The sequence below is a fragment of the Parasteatoda tepidariorum genome, chromosome 4 (assembly GCF_982258835.1).
Source record: "Parasteatoda tepidariorum strain Cologne lab strain chromosome 4, Ptep-v5.0, whole genome shotgun sequence".
Taxonomy (NCBI): domain Eukaryota; kingdom Metazoa; phylum Arthropoda; class Arachnida; order Araneae; family Theridiidae; genus Parasteatoda; species Parasteatoda tepidariorum.
This window is the reverse complement of record NC_141758.1, coordinates 2,283,104-2,306,739: the sequence shown is the minus strand read 5'-3', so window position 1 is coordinate 2,306,739 and position 23,636 is coordinate 2,283,104. Positions and strand designations below refer to the sequence as shown.

The following is a 23,636-nucleotide window of genomic DNA, read 5'->3' as shown; positions in this document are numbered from 1 at the left end:
CGGTGTCATCTGAAATCTAAAATAATTCTTACCTTGAAACAAAGAAAATGTTCGAAAAGAGGCTAAATGTTGTCAGCCATAACTGGAACTGGCAACCATAAACTGGATAACAGATTTGCCAGTTATCAAAGTAAACAAAATTAGAGATTACAATCATTGAATCTGTCACATTTATAATTCTCTATTTTGCTACTTACTAGAGTAAACTATTGATACAATTGGTAGCTATAGTTTATATTGTGGTATTGCAAAATTATTTGATCCAGGCGTGTTTGATAATTCCCTATACTTAAAATGTAGAGAACTCAATTTAGATAAATTCTTAATTGCTTTTAAATATGAGTCTATTTGAAAGTGTTCTGGAGTTAAAGGAGCTAACGACACTTTGAATCAAAATGTAAAACATTTATTAAAGAACATTTCCATGATATTTGTTATCTAAAAATATAAAACTTAAACATTAAAATGTAAACAGTTAAAAAATCGAAATAAACGCAAAGTTGAAGAGTTTGTTTGAAAACTTGAATTTAGAGAAGTTCTTTCAATATATTCTTCCTTATCAGCAGTCATTCATGGACTTGCTCCTGTGGTGCTGCAGTCTGCTAAAATAAAATTCAATAACTTAATTTGAAATAACTGATAGCATTAAATTTCATAGATTTAATATGAACAAACGCTATAATTTTCGTCAGACGCATATAGACGTACTGGTCTGAACTCTAGCTCTGTCGACGCGTTTTCCCCCAATAAGCCTATCTCATGGTTCCTTACTTCAGGAATGTAGTTCAGTAGTTAACAAAAAAAGGAAGTTTCGTCGGAAGAATTCCCAAGATTTGACAAAAAGCTCTGCCACGCTATTATGATTCTTGTAAACTCCGCAACTCTATTCTCGCTTCTTTGAAAGAAATGGGAATAATTTGAGAAACGCAAGTGATGCATTTCCGACGTATTTTTCAAAGTCTAATCGAGAGAGACTATACAAGTCAATAGAACACGCAGAGTTTTAAAAGTTGTGAGCTTTGTGTACAAAAGTACCATTTTTGACGTGACTTATGTACACTTTTCCTATCTACGAGCTATCTAATCATGTAAGGTACATTTTGCGATGAAATTTTATGTTTAATCAAATGAGAGAATTAGAGCTCATGGGATTAATAGTTTTGAAGTTTAGGGACTTCATGATAAATGCATTTCTGAATTAGCACATTTTATACAAAAATATACACTTCAACTTTGAAATATTAGCCCTTAACTCATCGTCTCATTCAATAACGCGAGAAAAATTTATATTAAAGAATACCTCACATCTGTATAGCAATGTAATATGGTTAAATAAGTGCAAGAACGAAATTTTAAACTAGTACGAAATTTTACTTTAGTACATAAAACTTCTAAGATATTAGCCCGATTGTCAGATAAATAGAATATAACAAATTCAGACTATGTGCCTTGGATGTTCAGAAAGTTCCTGAATAGCAATGTAGAGAGTATAGATGCGTGTCAAAAGTACTCTTTATACATAGAAAGACATGCATGTTTAGAATTGCTTCTATTGACTTATGCATAGTAAGATTTAGAGTAAGAGAATAGATAGGAAACCATCTCATTTGTTTAGATGGCAATATGAAACGAATCAATAAGGACAGAAGTTTGATCTTCGTACATAAAAAGCTTATAACTTCTAAACAATTAGTCAGATGTCTTTGGATTAGTCTTATTTAAGCCAGCTTGAACAATACTTAAAAATAATCACAAAAATGTCTGCCTTGCCTAGAAGATATTAAATTCACCCCTTCATATCACCCCCTTCTTTCACCCGAAGAGTTTATTAAGAATCATATGTAACATAACGAAATTTTCTTTGAAAAATCTTGCTTCTTAATTATTCTGAAGAAGCATTTTCCTGGATTCTTGGTATAAATCACTATTCCAGAAATAAAGATTATCAAGCCGGTTTCGGGTCCCTTGTAAATTCGGTATAAAGTAAGAATTTTAAGTCGAATTAATTAAATATAGTTAGTTTTTAGTTTAATATAGTTAGTATATTAAGTTTTTAATTAAATATATATTTAAATTCCAACACTAATATGTATATTTAAAAATTACTGCTGACACATTTCGTTGCTGTAAGCTGATTTTAAAAATATTTTATAATTTCAACTTAAGTTCAGTTAAAAAATCCGGAATAAATTTGATTTAAATCTATTCTTTTAAATTTCATTGGCAGTGTCCAAAAAACCATGTCTAGATATCAAGACGAGAAGGGTACATATTCTAAAATCTTTGTAAGAGTTGTTTGTTACAGGATTTGAATACAGAACAAAACTCTATACTTGCGGAAAACGAATGCCACTACAAGCAGAGCTGTTCATGAAGTGCGGTGAAACTGAAACAGAGAGCTGGTTTGATAAGATTAAGAGCTCCAGTTTAAAGCCAGATATTTTCCTACAATCTGAATAATTTTAAGCTAGATGGACATTAGGACCGTTTTAAACTGAGAAATCAGCGCTATCAATATAAAGTCCGCGCAGTTTTGCATGAATATTATACACTTTATACTTAATTAAAAATTAGCGTAAACAAGTTTGACTGCAAAGTTCTCGAATTTACTTGTTGTTTTCATTTATCTGACTCATTTTCAGAGATTTATTCTATTGTTCAACTTTCAATAGATTCTGATCAAATCTAACTGTAGCTTTTAGCGAAATATTGATCAGCCATTAAAAATGAAAGTATTCGTTTAAAGAAATTCAGAGATTCTTTAAATTTTGCTAATTAAAATATTACAAACCTCAGATTATCGTTAAGTAAACTAACCTTTTTTACAGATCCCTCCCCCCCCCAAAAAAAAGTCAACATTAACTCAAATCAAATTTTGGAGATCATGGAAAATTAATAAATTTGTCACCATAAAGAAATAATTACATTAAATCGAACATTCTTAGAATTCTTTTAAGTACAGAACTACGATTATTTAAAAAACCCCATTATCTTCATCTCAGTGCGTATGAGATCTACGATACAATTTGAAGAAATTTGTAACAAACTAATTCTAAACTGTATTTGCAAAGACTTTTTTTTCCCTCCAAAATTTAGATTTTGAATCTAGCTTTACTTCGCAAATAAAATAAGCGTCTCAAAATTAAGAGACTTCCCTAGTTTTGAAGAATCTTGCTTTCCCCTCCACAAGAAAGTATATTCCAACTTTCCAAATCTTCCGTAGGAAAAATGAAAGATTAGCCGAAAGCATGAAAAAAAGTGGGAAGCGTGAAAATCTCGTAACTTTGAGACTTATTAGATTAGGAGTACAATTTTAACTATCAATAATCAAAAATTGTAAGTGTCGAATTACCTTTCAGCAAATTTCATCGCTCGATGTGGATCAATGGTTCTTTAGGATCTTCATCAAGATTCTCGCTCTCTTCAGAGGTTTCTCTCACTTTAGATAAAAATAAAGTTTTATTTTACTACTGTGTTGTGACCTTTTTACGCAGAAAATAAAACTGTCATAAAAGAGCCTATTTTAGTTTTTAATTTACTTTATAATAAATGTACTCATTTTTTTAATGTTTGGGTAATTTTCAGCTTTAGAAAAGGGCTGACATTAATTGAATAAAGCACTGTAAACTCGTTACAAATAGTCAACTATCATCTGATCTCTAGATTGATAAATTGACAATTCCGAACAGAAGAAATAATAGCATGCCAAAAATTTTTTTAAACGTTCTAGCCTGGTGATATGGTCACGAGAAATAAAGGCGAAATTTCGCCCAGTCATTTTGACAACAGCGAGAAGGATTACAACCGGGGGGGAGGGGGACAAAATCTGGCTTTTTTTGTATGCTACTTTTTGGTTTAGGATGGAAAATTTCTGATGGCGTATTTAAAAACGAGAGATTTATACCCACATTTTGTATATGGTGTAATAATTCTACAAGCTCTGGACAATTTTATTACTCAGTACTAAACGAAAAACTTTAGAATAAATAGTTGTTTGAACGGTTATAAAAATTCTCTTAACAGATCATGCCAGGGATGAAAAAAAGTTTAAGTCCTACAGGAATTCCTCTTATAGCGAGTAATAAGCTTCCTTAATACTTCCAAAAAAATCATAATTTTAGGAATTTTCATCATTTGATCAAATTTGCAGAGGGTGTGTTTGTTTTTCAGGGGTGCCTTTTATGGCCAAGAATTAAGCCACCCATACGTCACATGCCGTTTAAAGAGCGGACTTATTCATACATCCATCCCTAGACGCAATTTTGACCTGAACCAGAGAACGATCACCATTCAATTCGGTACTCCCAGTAGTATGATTTGTTATGGGAACATTGTGGACTTTGTGAGTCGACAGATTTAATGTACACCAGTCATTTACTGCACGGGGAGACTTGTCTGCGGGGATCGAACTCGCGACCTCTTGGTCATGGGCCCAATGCCCTAGCAACCAGGCTATCCCGGTCTTCGAAGAAATGTAAAGTAGATGCTTTAATACTTTTGCAATAATTTTCATAAATTCTAAAATTAATACTTTTACTTCTAAGTGATCAGCAAACTATTAAGTGCATTTGAACAATAGTTTAAATTGACTACTGAAATATGTTTAAAGACTTTCAACTACATGTGCATGATAACACTGATCAAGGCCTGAATTTCTACAAGCTGAAAATTGTTTACTACATAAGTGTCAAGTGATGGAAATTATTAAATGTAGGTACGATTTTAGTTGAATCTCATGCGAAGCTTTTGTAGAAAATGAGCACGATTAAAATTACGGTTAAGATTGCGCATTGCGAACTTTGAAGTGAAATATTTTGAAACGTATTTTCTAATCCAGCCACTTAAACACGCATAATAGTGTAACTCCTAAAGTAGATTACATGAGCCGGAAAGCATATCTATAAATGTTAAATTGCTTACAAGAAATTTTTAAATCTAACTATATATAAATCTGTTGTACGTTATATATGTTGTACGTAAAAATCGTATTTAATATATCCTTCCGATTGGCAAGCCAAAATATTAAATAACCATTGTGAACTTACCCAAATTTGTTAGAATATATAAGGTTATAAAAAATATAAATGCGCACAAGCAAACAGAATTCTTTTAGTACACATCCTAAGAGAATCATTCAAACTTTTGTAAAGAAAAACTTTACTGCCGAGAAACAATTGCGAAGCAATAATCGGGGCTGGTGAGCGGTAGTGAACAGGGGGCTTTGTCCCTTAGTAAGTACAATAAAAATCAGTAAATCTATAAATGCTTACTTCTAAAAGCTCCAGTGGAAGATTTATTTTCTGGCAAATGGATTTCTATAGCAAGTTTATACAACCAGACACCGATAACAGCCCCAATGTGAGGAGCTATGATTGGTATTATAAAATAACCATAATTTCGATGGCTGTAAAAAAAATAGAAACTTATTTTACTGGTGATAAAAATTCCAAAACTTTATTAACAAAATATTTAAACTCATCGTTTCCCAATTTAACCAGTATGGGTATCGATAAATAAAATTGTAGAAATATGTAGTCACGCAAGCTTTTCTTCGAAACTATTTTTAAACTAAAAGTTCCATGATCAATATTTCTATGTTAACTGAAAACTGTTTCCATATTTTCTAAATTAATCTAACCAGTTCTCACAAACCAGATTTAGTTTAGTTTGTTATTGAGAATAATGTTTGCAAAGAGCGTAAAAAGTTTAAAATTTGGCTAATGACAAACTGAAGCAAAATTTAAACATTTTTTTTATCAAAGTTAAAAATAAGCATATCAGATTGAGTTATAATGCATTCAAAATATACTTAAAATTACAAAGAGACTGGGTATTAGAATGGGGAAAGATTTGTATCTGGCTTTATAAACAAGGAAGCAGTGATCTGATGCAGGCTCAAACAATATTAACAGTTTTCAATGTTAATGATTTAAAAGGCTACACACATGAACAGTCTTCACATTAAGGAAATATAACTACTTTTTTCAAAAGTTTAGAGCAGTTTTATAGATTGTAGTTAGATTTGTAAAAATACCTTTTCAGAAACTAAATAGAAAATTAGCTTTACGGAGCGATCTCAATCTTCATAATTTCAGTTCTCTAAAGGATTAAACAGAGGAGCGGATATACTGAATCTTTTAACAAAAGTATCAAATATTAGGGAGATTTCGCGAATTTACGTTAGCTTCCGTACGCAAGACTCCAAGAGCCCGTAAAATATATCAAACTTATGTAAGTGAAAATAAGAGATTTCGCAAAAATCCGTAAGTTAAAAAAGCTTCGGTAGTAGAATCTCATTTCAACTTTGATCACAAAATCAAAAGCAAACATTTACAACGGACGATCTTTGAGGCTGTGGCATACAAATAGAGATGCTTTTGCTCTACATATAACTGCGGATCTGTGAGCAGGAAAATTTGGTAGTTTATAGATTGATGAATTCGGCGATGAAGAACGCAGCTTATTAATATACAAAAAATATTATTGAACTTCTATTTAACTTCTTTTAACTAAATTGTATACTTAAATATAATTCAAAAAAATCGAAACTTTATGTAGTTTTTTTAGGGAAGAAGTGCTACTAGACAAACATAGTTCATTAAAGTCATAAAATTATTGAATGAACCGATTGTTGTAAGATTCATTTCTAAATTTCTTCAATAAAATTCTTCCAATTCGCATTCCATATTTATAAATTCAGTTAGATTGGCTTAAACAGAAACATTTAACAGATATAAGCAGCTTACTGGTAGCTTTGTCTCTGTAGCGCAAATAAAGCCAACATAAGTAGCATCTAAAATAAAAGAGAGCATGCGCAGCTACTTCAATCTTACGCACGGGAGCGTATGGAAGCTAACGTATTAGTGCAATACATGCCCATTAAATTATAAGCTATAACGGTATAAATCGAAAAAACTAGGTTCCGTAAAAAGTCCTTGAACAGAGTTAACTTTTGAAAACTAAGTTTGAAACCTTCCTGACGATCTATCGTGGGCTTCTCAACAAAAACATGAATATCAAATGGGCACATTCGTGTTTTTGGTGCAGTGAAGAGTATATATTGGGAAAATATGTTTGCATTTAGCTCATTCCTTAGATCTTTGCGAGATTTTTAACTTACTCCATTGCTTACCATTAAACACTTGCAATATAACCAATAGAATTATTCTTGGCGAGATTTTCACTCTTTTGTTTTATTTCTCTGCGACTGACAGAAGATTTGATCGTACTCAAGAATCTAGTGATAAACATCAAAAATACAATGGAAGTTTCGAACAGAAGTCTGGATAGATAAAAATAATAGCGTGCCTCAGGGTGAATGTATTCTCCATCTGATAATTATGGTAACGACCCTTATTTGAAGGAACAGTACTATTCACAGCATATATTTTGACGCGTGACAAGAGTCAAATTATCTGTACAGTCGTGAACACAATCTTAATATCTCTTGGTAGGACCAGATTTTCACGTACAAACATTTCAAATGTAAAATGAATGGATCAGAGGGGGGGGGGCTAAATTATAAACACTATTTTAAACTACAAAATGAGACAAATTTGCCTTTTTCTAAAAGTTTAGATCAACCTTCAAACAATGGGTTGTCACAATCTTAAAAATAAAAAACGATTCAGGCAGAATAGTTGAAAGTTTGTGCCACCCATAAATATTGGATACATTTTGGAATTTTATAATATAAATCTTATAAATCTAAAAATTTGTCCTTTACTAAACTAAAGCAAAATGTTGTTACATGGAATGAATAGTTTTAAAGGCACAAAATATATCCAATGACATGGTGAAATGCGCAAAACATTCAGAACTTATTTACCAAAACTAATTTAGTCATGCTTCCAGATTTTGGGTATTTCGATGGTAAAAATCTGTCGAAAAAGTTTACTCATACACATTTCGTTATTTGAAATATAGTCTGCTCAAATCAATCCGCATTTAATCTCTAAAACCATTAAAGTTTCATATTCGCTAATAAAGCAATCATTAGAAAAAAAAAGTCTATTATTTTATGTTGTGAAACGTTTTAATTTCTAGAAACACATGCAGTTTAAGAAAATTTAGAGATTGAATTTATTCGGTGAAACAAGAGAAAAAAAAGGTTTGAGTTACGGAGAGAAGATGAACATACCTGAAGACCTCCAATCCATATCCAGCCATCAGAGTAAAGAGTCTTGGAGACAAATCTCTGGCAGGGTTGAGAGGAGCCATGCAGTTGTATGGTAACGCATATACAATAGCTCCCAACGCAAGACCGATAAGTAACGGATAAAGACCCTTGTGTGTGGCTAGATTTTTTGGATCAATTATTGCCACAACGGCCATCAGTAGTATGGCTGTAGCTATTACCTGAAACAGGAAGAACATAACGTTCTGAGCAGAGTAGCATCCGATTTGAAGCCAGACTTTGCATAACAGTTTAAGATGAAACAAATTTTATGAAAACGAATGGAATACCCGAGGAAGTCATTTTAAAAGCAATGAATAAAACTAACGAATAAAGTTCTTGAAAGTCAATCGAAATCTTTCCGGTCCACCTGCATGGAATCTATAGTAAAATCTCGAATGTATTTTTAGAATGATTTGAGTAAATAGTTTCTTCTCTAGCATTAATTGCTTAAGAAAAAGATTTACAGACGAACCTGTTTTGGTGCGGTCTTGTGAGATTTTTAATTTATGGGATTTGTGCGATTTTTTACTCTGAATATGAAAATTTTAATCAAATTGGAACATAATTGACGAAGTTATAAAAGATTTCTTGTTGATTTTATCGACCATTTAGTTTTTCGATGAGTATTTCACTACTTTACATAATTGCGTCAGTAGGTTTTAGTTGATGAGATAGTTTGAGACTAGAAATTTGCTTATTTTATCGAATAAGTGGAAATATACTTTTTCATTAGTTTCTGATCTATGCAAATAATAAGTTCGCTTAATAAAGCGATTTCGCTTAATAAAGCGAAGAGGGAGGTAATTTCCTTAGACACTAAGACTGATTTCAAAACAAATAGCAGAACGAGGATCCACAACTCTGACTCTACGAGACATTTTTTTTACGCTTTCCCCATCTATATCTTGAAAATTTTTTTAAACTTATGTTGCGAAACTATTTTATAGCTATTCGTGAAATTTTGTGAGGCGTTATGCGTTTTTTATGTGGCCTATTTACCGCACAAAAGTGTTTTAGTAATTTTATTGAGCCGATGGCATCTTTCTCTAATAAAGCATAAGAGCCGTCACAGTATAATTTAACGTTACATTTTATTGCGCAAAAACTAAAAACTTCGAAACTTGACACAACAAAGGTGTGTAGAAGAATTTGGATTGCGAACGAATAAAATATTTAATTTTCTATAATTTAGAGAATTACTGTTTACTTTGAGGTAAAAAATATGCGGGTCACTCAACAGGGTGCAGAAATGCAATTTTAAAATTTTGTTAATAAACCTTTGCTCGAAATTGCAATTAGTTCGAAACTTATAGCAAATTTAAGTGGTTTTTACGAATGTTTCTCTTTTATTTTAAAAATAATTTAGATTTCTCCAGAGATCTTTGTAAGCTCGCGCTTCACATCAAAAATTATCAATAGTCATTAAGAATGAAAGTAAAAGATTTTGCTAGTTATAAGATACGCCATTTGTATCTAGTTTATATAAGAAGGCTTAGAGAGGATAATTTAAAAAAAAATTAGAGCTGTTATGTGATTAAGTTATCTTTATATATAGTTAGCTAGTAAAATTAGTAGCTCATTAGTTAACCGTGTGGCACATTCTGTATTCCTTAATTGAACGTTCACTTGCTTCGAAACGTTCACTTGCTTACTTGCTTTCGTTCACTTATTTTGCTATCATTAATGTACTAACAAAATTTCATTGCAAAAAATTAAATTCGGAAAATATAAGACTTAAGGAGAAAAAAACTATTGCTATGCATTTTTAGTCTAGCTTTATAGACTATTGCGTTAGTGCTTACTTATTATATTTACTTTTTATTTTGAATTTTAAAGTTCGGTGGGAAATTAAAACAAAATTTCTGAAAACCATTCCCATTGTTTGTTAGATCCTTTCTCTTTCATTTTAACTAAAACTATAATTCAGCGAGTTTTTCATTTTCAGCATGTGTAGACATAAAAAAATAAATTTAGAACTAGACTTTATTTCTCTTCATTTTCTGACGCAAACTTATTTTAATACTCTGATAAAATTATGAAAATTTTGTTGCTTCACACAAAATATTTAAGATAAGTATTTCATATGGTAAGTATATTTACAATTGCTGTTGAAATTTCTAATTCCGGTGTTGCACTATAAAGATAATCACTTAAGAGTACTTGGAATGGATGGTATAAAGAATATATTCTATTCAATTGACTCACCTGATCTACGAAGGCGGCCCACAGGGAGACATGCGGGGGAGGGTAGGTAGCAAATATTTGTGCTGTTGCATTGAGATGAGGTGGAACTAGTCTCTCGCCACCGTCAAAGTCGCCGATAGAATCTAAGGAAAAAACTTATTTCTAGAAACTTAAATTCAGGAGAGAAATTCAAATTCTATTCTTTAGCATTAAAGTAACAAGCATTTAAAGAAAAGGAACTGCCAAATTACAAACACAACTGTATTAAAAACTACTATTTCATCGAACATCGGAGCTATCATACAAAATTTAAATGATAAATCTCTAATTTGAAACTTATAAAATTAAATATAGCCTATGTTTTGAGGACCTAAAAAGTCCGTAAAAAATGTCACAAAATAAAAATTCTTAAAATTTAACATTTCAATCTAAAACTCTTTCCCGAAATGTATATTTTAGTAATATTAATGCATGTATATTAGCAGAGATAGATGTCATAAATCATATTTCAGAGCGAAGTAAATATTTGTGTATCTTACGAGTCAAAACTTTTCGACCCACAAATTATAAGAAATCGTAATCATTCAACAAAGGGCTTTTTTCAAATTAGTTTTGCAACTGTGCGAAAAGTTTAGTTCTTTTAATTTTATTGGTGTAACGGAATACCCAAATTTTTTTATTAAGGTCTAAATTCTCTTTTGCAGGTACCTATTTTGAGGGACAAAAATACGAATCAGTCAGCGAAGGTTATTCAGAGTATGTGTGTAGTTAAATGTCGTCTGCACTAGTTTTGAGCTAAATTTATTTTCTCGTGCCATTAAAATTAAACGTTATTACGTGAAAATCAGATAGCCGAGCCACAGGTTATTTAAGCTTTCTATATTTTATTTTGAGCATTGTACATAACCACGTGAAAATTTTCAAAATCAGATTTAATTTTAAAAAAAAAGTTAAAGAAACTCATTTTTATTCAAAAAATATATTTCGCAAAAACTAATCACCTGATTGGAATTTTCCAAATTTTGATAGTAATTTGAAATAGAATACCACAACAGTTGGTCAAAAAGTGGGTTATTAGTAAAATCCTCAACACATTTTATAACCAGGTTTACACAGATATTAAACTCTAGGAGTTCGTCGATACTCGTTGAACTGGAGTATCGACAAACTAATTTTTTGCAGTTTTCAGGTTTTGTAACTGGATTTTTCAAGCTGTCTAACGTTAAATGAAACAAAGACAAACATTTATGAGAGAAGTCTTACCATAGTATACAGCAAACACCAGAACAGCAGCTGTAAGTGCTCCCAGGTATTGTGCCAAGAAGTAAGGCAAAACTCTATTCAACTTTATTTTTCCTACTGTTGCAAAAGCCAAGGTAACAGCTGGATTGGCATGGCAACCTTAAGAGAAAGTGATTTTAATATCTTAACACACAATTTTATAGAAAACTTGCCTACAGGTTTATAAAGCATTACGAGAAACGAATTAGAGATTAAATGGGTTGTTTTTGTTTTCCTCTATAAGTCTTCAATTAAATTGTTTCACACACTATAATTATATACTCTTTAAATATAAGTACGAAGAAATTTAGTTTAAATTCCATCCCTCAGCCAGTTTAATTAAGAAAGAAGGGCTTCCCCAGGCTATGAACGATTAGAGAGTTCGCGTATTTAAAAATACGTATACATAGAGTAGCTGATTCAGATCACGTTAGTAAGATCATTAGCTGTAAGAGTCTATCATACTGTGTGACGTGACGGAGACTATGGTCCACAGCGAGTGCCTGGTCAGTCATCGGTGACTGACAGTGTAAAATGCGATATAACTAAACATTTGCACTGTTATTTGTGAAAATTTAATTTTTTACTAAACAAATTTTTACTTATTACAATCTGCTAGCAGTGCATTGCTAAACCACAATACGAGCGTTAAGCCACACTGAAGGTCTGACGGAGACTTCCTTATCTCAAAGTGTTACCCAGGAGTGATTTAAGTATACAATTAAGTGGTTCACTATTAACTCTTTATATCTCAACATCTGATTTTAATAAAAATTACTCATACATTAGAATACATCATTCTGAGCATGTAAAAAATAAAAAAATTTACAACATAAGAAAAATCATTGGAAAAAAATTGATTGTTGCATTTCTGCACCCTTATGCAAAATGACAAAAAGTGCTTGTTGCATTCCTGCAACATTGTGAAAAATGGCACTAACATTGAAAGATTAAAATTTCAATTGATATGAAATTTTTTAAAACAGTTGTTACTTTTGTTGTAACAAAGTCCTACACCACATTTCTCACAAATAGTTTGTGTAAATTCTTTGCATTTTGGGTATTTGCATCTGATTCTTTTGTTAGCCCAATTAGGCCAGTGCCCAATTTCATCTTGGCGCACTGGTTTTGGCCGACAATCGCCGAAATCGTCCTTCAAAATTTGTTGGGGCAAAGACATAGGCTTATTGCGTATGTTGCAGATATGCAACACGGTGATATCAAGGGTTAAGCATTCTGTTTCAAAATCTGTCCAAACAAAACTACATACACGTACCAGAAAACTGGAGGTGACGCATAAGTTCGCACTGTGGTGGTGCCTACGAAGTAAACTCTTCAAAATTTGGCAATTTAAAGTTTACAAATTATGAACCAGAAATTTATAAATTCATAAAATCACAAATTATCGTTCGTGAACTTTCATTCAACAGAATGATTCAGTTCTCATGAAAAGACTCAAATTTCTTCTGCTTTTATCAGCATGAATTTAAAGGTATCTTTTAAGTTAAAAATTATCCCTAATTTAAAGGTAACCTGTAATATTTATTGTGCTTTCTTTAGAGCCCAATTCTTACGTTTTTGGTAATTCCAATCTAAGGGCTTCAACTTAAAAGCCATGTTAATTATAGAAGTAAAGTATCCGTATGGTGGTTAAGGAGCCGACCTCTTGTCAGAAAGGTCCCATGTTCAAATCCCGTACAAGGCATTGATGTTTTCCTTCTCTGTATTATCTGTCGTTACTGTGAGAGCAATGTTGGCCCACCTAATATTAGTGATCTTTAGAGAGGGGCCAACAAGTCTGCCCTTCTCATATTCGAACGAGAAAAGTCAATATCCGGGTAGGCGATGGAAAAAATTATCGAGTAATCTTATCATTTAACAAATAAATATTTATCAGAATGTTCCATAATATCTAAACTTTTGACCGTTTTCCAATTAAGGACATTCAGAATAGGAAAAGTCATTCAAAAATCCATTATTTGGTTTTTAAAATATTAAAAAATTTACAGTTCACTAAGTAATATGCGCTTAAATCAGTTTTTCTAATAGAGTTATAAGTTAATGAATTTGTATTGGTCCATTCATCAATATGTAGTTTTTGTTGGCAAAATTTCTCTTGATGAAATTTTTCAATAGTCTCACAACTTCAAAAAGTTCCTTGCTCCGCAGTTTTAGTGTAATAAATTTTTTTTAGATACTCTTCGATGTGTTTTGTTTAATTTCAAATGCATTTGATTAACTCAATACCTCAATTTTTGTATAAATTGAGCATTGACATGTCCATTAACATTAAACATGTCCAGCATCACCTTAAAATGTAAAAATATATGTTTTAGTATAAACTTTGTAACTAACAAGACCAACTAGACAATTATGCAATTAAAATTATGAGTAAATTATAAGGCATTGGAAATTAAATTTCAGCTACTAAATTCTCTAGTGAAAACATAACTAGCCCTAAATTAAATATTTAATTTATTACAAAATCGTATGTGTGAGTAGCACTGATCATTTAGCAAAATAACGTTAATAGAATTGGTAGCAATCTACGAGACCCCTTTCGCAATTGTGATCTTTCGATTGAATATTTAATTTTAGAAGTATCAATATGTTGAACACGAAGAATTTTTTTGGAGCAAATGAGAAGCAAGCGCGCCCTCGTAGTTTATAGTTTTTTGAAGATAAGCTTATAAACGTGGATGTGGTATTGTTTTCTGCATACATACCAGAAGCTCTCCCAGTGACTGCAACAGCCACCATCAGTGCCAAACCCCATCCGAGGGGTGCTGCAGCCAGACCAACATTGTCGGCGCGGGCAAACATCAAAGTTGCTATGACGCAATCCCCCAAGAACTGAAACACAAAATGAATTATCAACAGGAAATATCTTAGCTAAGTTCTCTGTAGAAAATTAATAGTCCAGATCTTCTAGATGAGCGAATTTTTTAAACGAGCAAAGTAGCTTGATCGATTTATATTTGAACCAACTGAATCAAGCCTACAAAGGTGCAGTTGCAAATATAAAGAAATGACTTTTCGGTCAACAAGTATCTACAATAGGCCTGAGTTTTTGCAACGCTCAACGATTTTATAGGAACTTCCAATAAAACTAAAATGCAACACTGAGCCTGAAATATTCTACAAAAATCCGCTAAAAAGATTTCGGAACTATTTCTTCAGTTTGATTCCGTCAGCTGAATAAATTACCTGCAACATAAAAATGACTAATGATAAATGCTACTATGAAAATATTTTCGTAGAAGGAATAAGATAATTGAACTCTAATATTTAGTAACATTTCAGATTTGATTGCCGTGTGTTTCCGAATGAGGCATTTCAACATTTGACTGCTCAAGTTTTGCTTTTACTCTACTGTAGTTTAATCAAAACTCAAACCTTCCAACATAGCCAGTAGTCTTCATTCTGGTTTCAAAAAAGAAAACTGCATCCATCTCAATAAATTAAAATTACCAAGCCTTAAAAGTTATGTTTGAAACTAATTCATTTTACCGATATTTATCCACTTTATTTTAGAGATTTTCCAAGTCTGTTAAAATAGAAAAATTTCGTAGAGCCATGGACAATAGAGTAGAGATACAAAATGCCTCAGGCAACACGCTGAGGATAGAGGCGGCAAGTCAGGCATATGAGAGGCCCAATACTTTTGCATCAGCATATCACGTCTGCTCCTCTTAACGCAAAACTAGAGATGGTTGACTGAATGTAAACAAGAACAAGCTTCCTAAAACCGGAAAAATTTAGAAAGCTTCCGATGTATCACTCCGCTCATCGTACACTTACGAGGCGATGTGTGAACAGGCTTAATATTATGGGAAGTTTTATTGTAATCTGTGTTTAAATTTACGCGTAATTTTTTACCATCTATAAGAGTTCTTGAATTTACAAATTTTAACTGGTTATGAGATTAAAACAAATGTAAGAAAATTATAAAAACATAGAGTAAGGTTTGCTTTGTTTTGAGTGTTATCCCTTTGACTATATTTGTGCAAAATATCACCGATTTCTTTTGGGTCGCATCATAGCGTGCTAGCGGAGTTTTTTTGAATACATTTGCTTCGGAGAAATTTAAATTGAACACTACAAATATATTGGATGACGTGCTCTTTCAGGCTTAGACATAAAAATGATTCGGAAGTAGAAACCCGGAAGTTTGACGAATTTTTCCCCTAGCTCCATTTGTGCCTAGCTTTACACTGTCACCCACCCATAGAAATTAGCCATCTGTTCTTGACTGCTTGCCTCCTCAGTATGTAGCCCGAGAGCGTAAAAATTGGTTTGAACTACTTTAAGAGTACTTTTTTTTACCGCATAAAACAAATTTATCAGTAGACTGAACTGTATGAACTTATAATGAAGGAATGAGTTAAGGGGAGATTGCTCAGAACGAGATGCATGAAAGATATATGTGAATGACAGAAATAGGTGGTTGCTGACTTCCACCGGTGAATGTAGACAATCACATGGTCTTTGGTAAATGTCCGAGAGATACACTAGTTCTAGTTAAGTGCCACTGTCCGGTATGCCCTACAATGTTTTGAAGGCCAAGTGCCATTGCATTTAACCGGTATTCCGAGCATTGATGTTTCTCCTAATCTACCCTGTGTAGATACTAAAATATCGAATAAATATATTATCAATGAATAAATTAATATCAAATCGGATATAATAAATATTTCGGACATTCACCAAAGCGACTATGTAATTGTCGACAATCACCGGTGAAAGCAGCCTGTCTTTTGATTTCGGCCATTCTCTGTAACATCAAATCTATGTTTCAAATACTTTACCATAAAATATAAATTAATGAGAACTAGTTAAATTTTTAATACTCTGCCATGGAATAGACTCACTAATCATTTTAACTTTTAACATTCTAAAGAGAAAACTTTAGAATAATATTTTAATATTTTTATTAATATATTATAATTAATATTTCGTATTAAAACAATATTTTCATCTACACCATTTTACCGAAATTCAAAAATTAAAAATACGTAAATCTGTTAAGAATATTGGGGAAAACTAAAAAATTTTGAAAACTTTTGCAATTTGCAAAACTTCCCAGACTTTGATTTATTTTATTATTTTAGATATTCATACTGAAAAACTCATTTTGAACCATACACTTATATAATTAAGTATATTTGATATGAAGGGATCTTAATCCAATGCAAGACTGCTAATATGTCTAATTCCTGCAATTTAATGATCTACTATCCTTTATTCATGAATAAGCATTTATAAAATAACGTGAATTTCCTTTTCTGATGAAATTTCATTAGAACATTTATAAATCATAGAGTAAAATTTCAGATTTAGGTAGGTAATTATTGGAACTAATAAATTTCCAAACCAGCTTGCTGACCTCATTTTAATTTCTTGAGAAAATCTTTTTGCTTATAACTTAAATGTTATTCAGTGTTGAAATGTTTAGAATTAAACGTTTTTATTTTAAAAAGGCAATTTGAGTCTGATGCCAAGTAAGAGAACCGTAGATTAAATTGCACCATAAACTGGTATATTTGTTAAGTAGTTTTAAGGAACACTTTAAATGGTGTTGAGTAGTTACTTAGCAATTTATTTAGAATTTTGACTCTTTCCAATATATATATTGTACGGTATTCAAATTAATGCTCGAGGGGTGTGTAAGGAAGTAATTAAGCAGGTATGGGAGCATCGATATGATTTTTCTATCTCCAAACAGAGATAATTTTTTAATACTTCTGCTTAGAGAGCTGAAATGTCCCAAACTCACACTTATGGTAGTTTGAGTGATTTAATGGCTGCCGGACAGACTTTGAACTATTATGCAAGGAAATTTTAAGACAATGAATCTTGATGATATCACGGATATTCCTTGAAGATAGTTAAAATAGAAATCAAAGTATTTTCGCACGAACAAAGAGCTAGACTTAAAAAAAGATTTGGTTAATAAATTGTTTAAAACTAATTAAGGTGTTGGGTTTGAGAATTAAAATATAGCTAGCAATCAGCCTGCACAGCATTAAGTTTATATGTTGCATAAAATAATTTTTAAAAAGGGACCCAACTGGTATCTAAAGGCAGCTAATATTATTAAGAGCAGAAACTCGAGTTAATACTCACCACTAGTAAGAATGTTGCAAAGAATTCAGATATACTTTCCTTCAACATATCATTTTTCAGTGCTAGTTTTCTCAATTCGCCATTTAAAATCTCTTCTTCTGTGGGAGGCACTACAAGTGAACAAACATTTAGTACGCATTTAAATGTCTCCAGACTCAATTTTTATCAACTATGATATCTTACTAAAACATTCAAAACCAATATTCAAACTGAATTAATTTCTTAAACTTATTTCAGTCTGACTACAAGACTAGCTTACAGATGAACCAATTTACAAATTCCATGTTCAGAATTTGTCAGTTATGAAAATAGTTATGCACGAGAAGAGTGTTCTTTCGAGAACAGAACTTACTCTAAACAATAATTTCATATTACAATATTTTAAAGCATGTGAGTTCAAAGTTTAGAGAAATTAACAAATAACGAGTTTTATGGATTAAGTATAAAAGAGAATAGTCTTGGGGAATATTCAAGGTTATTTAATACACTTAGGATTGCAATCAAAATATTTTATACAACATAAAAACAATGGTTTAACAAATTTTTCCATAGTCTGTGCATTATGATTGGCCAGAAAAATCCGATGGTGGGATCTAGTTTTCTCACATTAATTTTCATAATGGTTTGGTTGTCATCATAAGCTTAGAATTGATGCAAGTCATAAAGGTATTGTTTTCCGATAAATAGTTTTGCATCCCTAATTTAAAGGTATTTACTTGTACTGTTATTAAGTTTGAGTGTTTTCTGCTTAAAGAGTTTAGGAGGATTGTTATATTATTATCATTATAATGTAATTTTACGCTACATTTTAAGATAGTTATTTAAATCTGTCTCATCTTATTAACCACCTTACATATATTTCTGGTGCAAATTTATTAATATACTATTATGAAATATGGTTAAAGAGAATATTTGGCTGATTTAGAACTAAATTTTCAGCTTCATGCACAAAGTGATGAATGCAAACATTGTTTAAAATATTCATCGTACATTTCATAAGCAAAAATATTTAATGACAGTTCATTTGTTATAGCAATATACTTTTAATTTTAAATGTTATTTCAAAAAATTTACTTAGAAAAATGATTTATGTTCACTAATAGATTTTAATAGTATAAGGGAAATAGTTGGACGTGGGAAGCGGCGGGACAAGTGTTTACTATATATATTTTTAGTTAAATAATTTCAAATGTTTTTTTTTACCAGGAACTATTACGAAGCAATCATCGGAGTAGGTGAGCGTCAGCCCCTTAGTTAAAGTTATGGTCTAATGCTTTATGATTTAAGTTATGATTTAAAAAATGTGATTATAATCCGTAGAGTACTTTTAAGGGAATCCGTTAGGTCACGTGCGGTTCACAAAAGCACTTGTTGCATAGCAATTAAAAGCGCACTACTACCAGATTTAAGTACATAAAAATTTCAAAAATGAAGTAAATTCAGTGATAATGTAAGTTTAGTTTTACATAATTCGACACTGTCACTGGTGACAGTGTATATAAATGTGAAGTTAGTGAAGTTGAGGCGAAACTTTTAGATTTAAACCGTATTGTACTTAAACCCCAATACTGAATACTACGGTCCAATTTTTACGAAACCACACATGTACTATTTTATAGATTAAGATATTTGAATTTATATTACCAAATGAATTCCTTTTTCTGTATTCTTAAAAATACTTAGGGTGGAAATTTTAAGTTTGGATAATTTTAAGAAATTCTGTAACCTTAGAATCTGGTTGTAACTTAGGTCATTTAATCTTGCTTTTATGAGTTATATTCAGCTAATCTTTTCTTTCAATGTAAGTCGAGACAATTTAAACTTAATAAAGAAAGTGCTAGTATAAAGGGCTATGCTTTACACAGCATATAAATTTTTAAAATAGAAACTTGAGAATATGCGTGACATGTAGAATTTTAACAATTCTTAAAATTCTAAAACCAAAATTTTATAAAATTCCCTTACTTAAAGTTTCCATGTGCCGAATCCGTAGGTTGACTTTATTACTAGTTGTTGGGATTTTATCTTCGGCCATGTCTCCTCACTTCAATTCTGCAGAAATAAACTAATTTTAGGTTGGATAAGGAAAAAATAGCAATTTAATCATTCACGCCATATTTTGTTTAAAAAAGGAATTTAATTTTAGTGCTATTTTACAACTGAAGAAAACAAATCTGGAATAGTTTATATTTTGCTTAATTTAAGAAAAATATTTCTCTAAAATGTTTGTTGAAAAAAGTTAGATTGTCGTATTTTTAAAACAAACATCCTACCTAAAGTCTGTTTTCACGTCCAATAACCAGGGAGTCCAGCTTTAAAGAAAAATTTAACCTTTCATTCCACGAAAACATGAAAAACTCGGAGAGGAGTCCTAAGACTAATAAACACAATGATTTTTTTTTTGTAATAAAGCTTGCATTTTCATTATAAGGTCAACTATTGCTCTATAATTCGACAAAATTTATAGTGAATAAAAGGACTTAAAAATCGACGCAAAATTGCAAGGAACATTGAAATCGAAACTTAAATAATGACGCATCAAATTTAAGGACTGGTAGCATAGATGCTATATTCCAAGTAACATCAATACAAATACATTATTATTAACATAACATTAACTTAAATTCGATGAGATTAAAAAATAATTACATTTAACCTGTTTATTTGAAATCTTTAGCTAATCAAACTAGAAATTCTGTATTTCTTACAGCAAATACTCAAAATTTTAAGTCTTAGAATAGATTTAATATGTACTAACTTACAGTGAGAAATCTAAAATCGTGTTGTAAAGTTCGGAATAGAATCACTTTCAAGACATATTAGATTGAAGCATAATTCATTAAATGTTTATGATATCTTAATTATAACTAAACCACGAAGTGAAGAGAATTTCTACTTTGGAACAATATTTAAAATCGATGCACGAATATCAAAATAAAGAAAGCGTTCAGAAAAAATGTGCACAATTGAGAAAACTAGAAATATACAACATAATCAAGAATTAGACTACTTTAATTTCTATTCTCCGAATACATAAATTATATTTGCAACCAGGCAAGTTAAAATTTATTTAGCCTTATAACTTTAGATGGAACAAATATATATGCTAAAATAAAAGTTACATAGAGATGTTTAAATTACTGAAGTTTTGTTATTTTCTATGTTGATCACTGGAGTTAAGTTTGTTTCAAAATGAATGTTATGCTTAACCCTCCATAAGATTATAAACAAACTTCAGAAAATTTTCTATACTATGCATTAGAATTTGAATGCCTTGGTAAAATAGTATTATTAGCTATCCTAAGCCCCTTTTTAGAGTTTTCCATTTAGCCAAACTTAAAGACTTTAACAAATAGGTTTGTAAGTAGACAAGAAAATTTTAAAAATTGTTGCATTGGGTATAATATAATTTTTTCTTAAATGTAAGTATTTGTAAACAACTATTCATTCTGACAATCTTAAAAAACCCGGAAACAATTACATTTATCTTTATTTTAAGTAGAATACATAAGAAATATATGGATAACAATAACGTTAATAACATAATGTAAGAAACGATAGGGAAGAAAAACTAACGACTCATTAATCATTAAAATTAATGACTGTAAGCCGACCTTTAGTCTAAGTTGACCACCAAGTGATCAAGTACCGTCAAGATCAACTAACACATGCTGTACTGCACATTTTAGAATTTCTTTTAAATAATAAAGTATAAGTGACATTAATTTATTATATTTGTGTTGGTACAATGCTTAGAAAACACAGCAAAATTTATATATTTGTATAATTTAAGCTGGTTGCATAGAAAAAAATAAAATCGTTAAGCAGCTATAGACAGTCATTTAAAACTCAATCTGCATCGTCAATTTTTTAAACTAGATGAATGTTTCAACACTAAGAATAAATTAATAATGTTCTTAATAAACTTACTTTTTTTTTTTTGAAGACTGCAAAAGGAGTGAGAGCATCAACTGAGTGGTAAGAGGATGTAGAAACACCAATTTTAGCGCATCACCCGTTTTAAGTAGGGAATTACTTACTTGAATTCAATTCAATTCGCTCAACGAAAAGAATCTGTGTCATCATTCTGTGAAATTCAGAGTAATAAAGGGGGGCCTCATTGGCCGAACAGGTCTCACAGATTCGCCAAACGCTCAACCGTGTGGAAGGTTCGAATACCGCAGTTTCCTTAGATATGTCTTTACATTGTTTTTCTCCTATTTTGTGCTTTCTGTTAATCAATATGACATTGTTCACTTGACATCTGTGCATCAACTTGTAATGTACTTTGCAACGAGCACACAAGTCTGCGTATGTATGCGGAACAATAAATACATTTAATGATGCTTTTTGTAAAAGCTCTGAGATTCTTTATTGACTTTGGGACACAAACCTACGACCTTCTTGGGAGTGATCCGGGGTCTCTAGGCTGATGGGTCGCTTTTAAGGTCCTACTAGAGTTACACAAATGAGACGATAGACAAATGTTTGGGATTAATGATGATTCGAAGAGGAGGGGGTTGATCGCTGCACGATTTAGATTGGAGGGCAGATGTTAATAGCAATGACACATCCCAAACAGGCATGACTGGAATCGCGAGAGATACGCCATTAGAGGGAATTCATGTACAAAAAGTGTAATCCGAAGAGACCTTCAGCCCCTACCAATCTATGGTAGGCGAAAATTAAACCCACCTCTGAGCGCTCTCTTGGGGAGTAGGCTTTATCGGATAGAGTTTAACTCACAATAAGGTCCTAAATGTGATTAAAATGGTACGTTAGTTCTAAGATGCAGAGTTGGGCGTCGATAACAGTCATCGATTACAACTTTTAATGGATTACATATAATGACTGTTAGATAATGAGTTGTTTGTAATCACAATTACTGTTAATTACGATTACAAGTAATCATGATCTCTGATTACATTAGAAAGGGTAAAATGTAATCGATTACTTTTTTTGATCACAGTAATCAATTACATTCAATCATGATTACTAATTTTGGTAACAGCTGTCATCAGATTTTACAATAATCGATTACTCTTAATCATATTTACAAATATTCATCATTTTGATTAAAAGTATAATCGTGATGACAATAATTAATTTCTATAATCAAAGCGAAAGTGAAAGAAAAAAAGTAGCAGAATAACAGCTTATGCGTTTCACTGAAACTTTTCGGAATAGAAATTCCAGATACTTCAGAAAATCTATGTCTTCAATCATGTTTTGATATTTATTTTAAATTATAGTCGGATATTCGATTGTAGTTTATTTTTCTTAGATTGTATTAAAGTGCACTCTTTCTGTTTCGGAAACATCATATAGATAAATGTAAGTGGTTCTTTTCTATTAGCTGATACTACTGTAACAATAAACAACACAATTTATACATGTCATATATGAAAAAAGTTATTTTCGATATAAAAATTTCATATTTTTAACAGAAATTATTGTTATAAAAAATTCAATATGAATTAGATTTTTTCGTTATTTGACATGCGTACTATAATAATAGAAATATAGATTTAAAATTCTTACTTTATTCTGTTCTCGAAATTTAATATTGTTTTAAGAGTCGCTAAATTTTTTATATATAAAGGCTACTCAAACTTCCTTTGAATGTTTGTTTACTTGATTAATTCTGCAACAATTGGCTTCCTTATTTGTTCATGCTACTGCACACCTGAAATTTGCATTTCTACTTTCAAAAGGTTAAAAAAAGTAATAAAATTAAATAAAGGAAAAAGGCACTTATTAATAGAAAAAATAAGTAAAGGTAGTTTATTTGCACCGCAATAGACGCAATGCACAATGGGGGTATTGGCTGTGAACATCCCTGAGAGGATAATCCCAAAACATATCA

At 31.2% G+C, this 23,636-nt stretch overlaps 1 protein-coding gene across 10 annotated transcripts; it reads right to left on the bottom strand.

The window, feature by feature from the left end:
• Positions 1–384: 384 nt before the first annotated feature.
• LOC107443479 (aquaporin-9) lies at positions 385–23,405 on the bottom strand. Of its 10 annotated transcripts, none has more exons than XM_087160512.1 (10): positions 23,312–23,405; positions 19,736–19,822; positions 17,771–17,880; positions 14,371–14,497; positions 11,627–11,764; positions 10,385–10,506; positions 8,141–8,358; positions 5,271–5,404; positions 3,353–3,439; positions 385–602 (listed from the first exon to the last, which is right to left on the bottom strand). In XM_087160512.1, exons 2-9 carry the CDS (start codon positions 19,803–19,805, stop codon positions 3,366–3,368), a joined length of 993 nt encoding a protein of 330 aa, XP_087016638.1. In that variant the 5' UTR covers positions 19,806–19,822; positions 23,312–23,405; the 3' UTR covers positions 385–602; positions 3,353–3,365. The 10 variants fall into 10 exon arrangements, 8 of the variants coding, with proteins under 8 accessions (XP_087016638.1, XP_042906416.2, XP_042906417.2 ...); XM_043050482.3 differs by lacking the exon at positions 23,312–23,405 and adding an exon at positions 21,701–21,835; XM_043050483.3 differs by lacking the exon at positions 23,312–23,405 and adding an exon at positions 21,701–21,835 and having other exon boundaries at positions 385–599.
• Between the last annotated feature and the right edge of the window lie 231 nt (positions 23,406–23,636).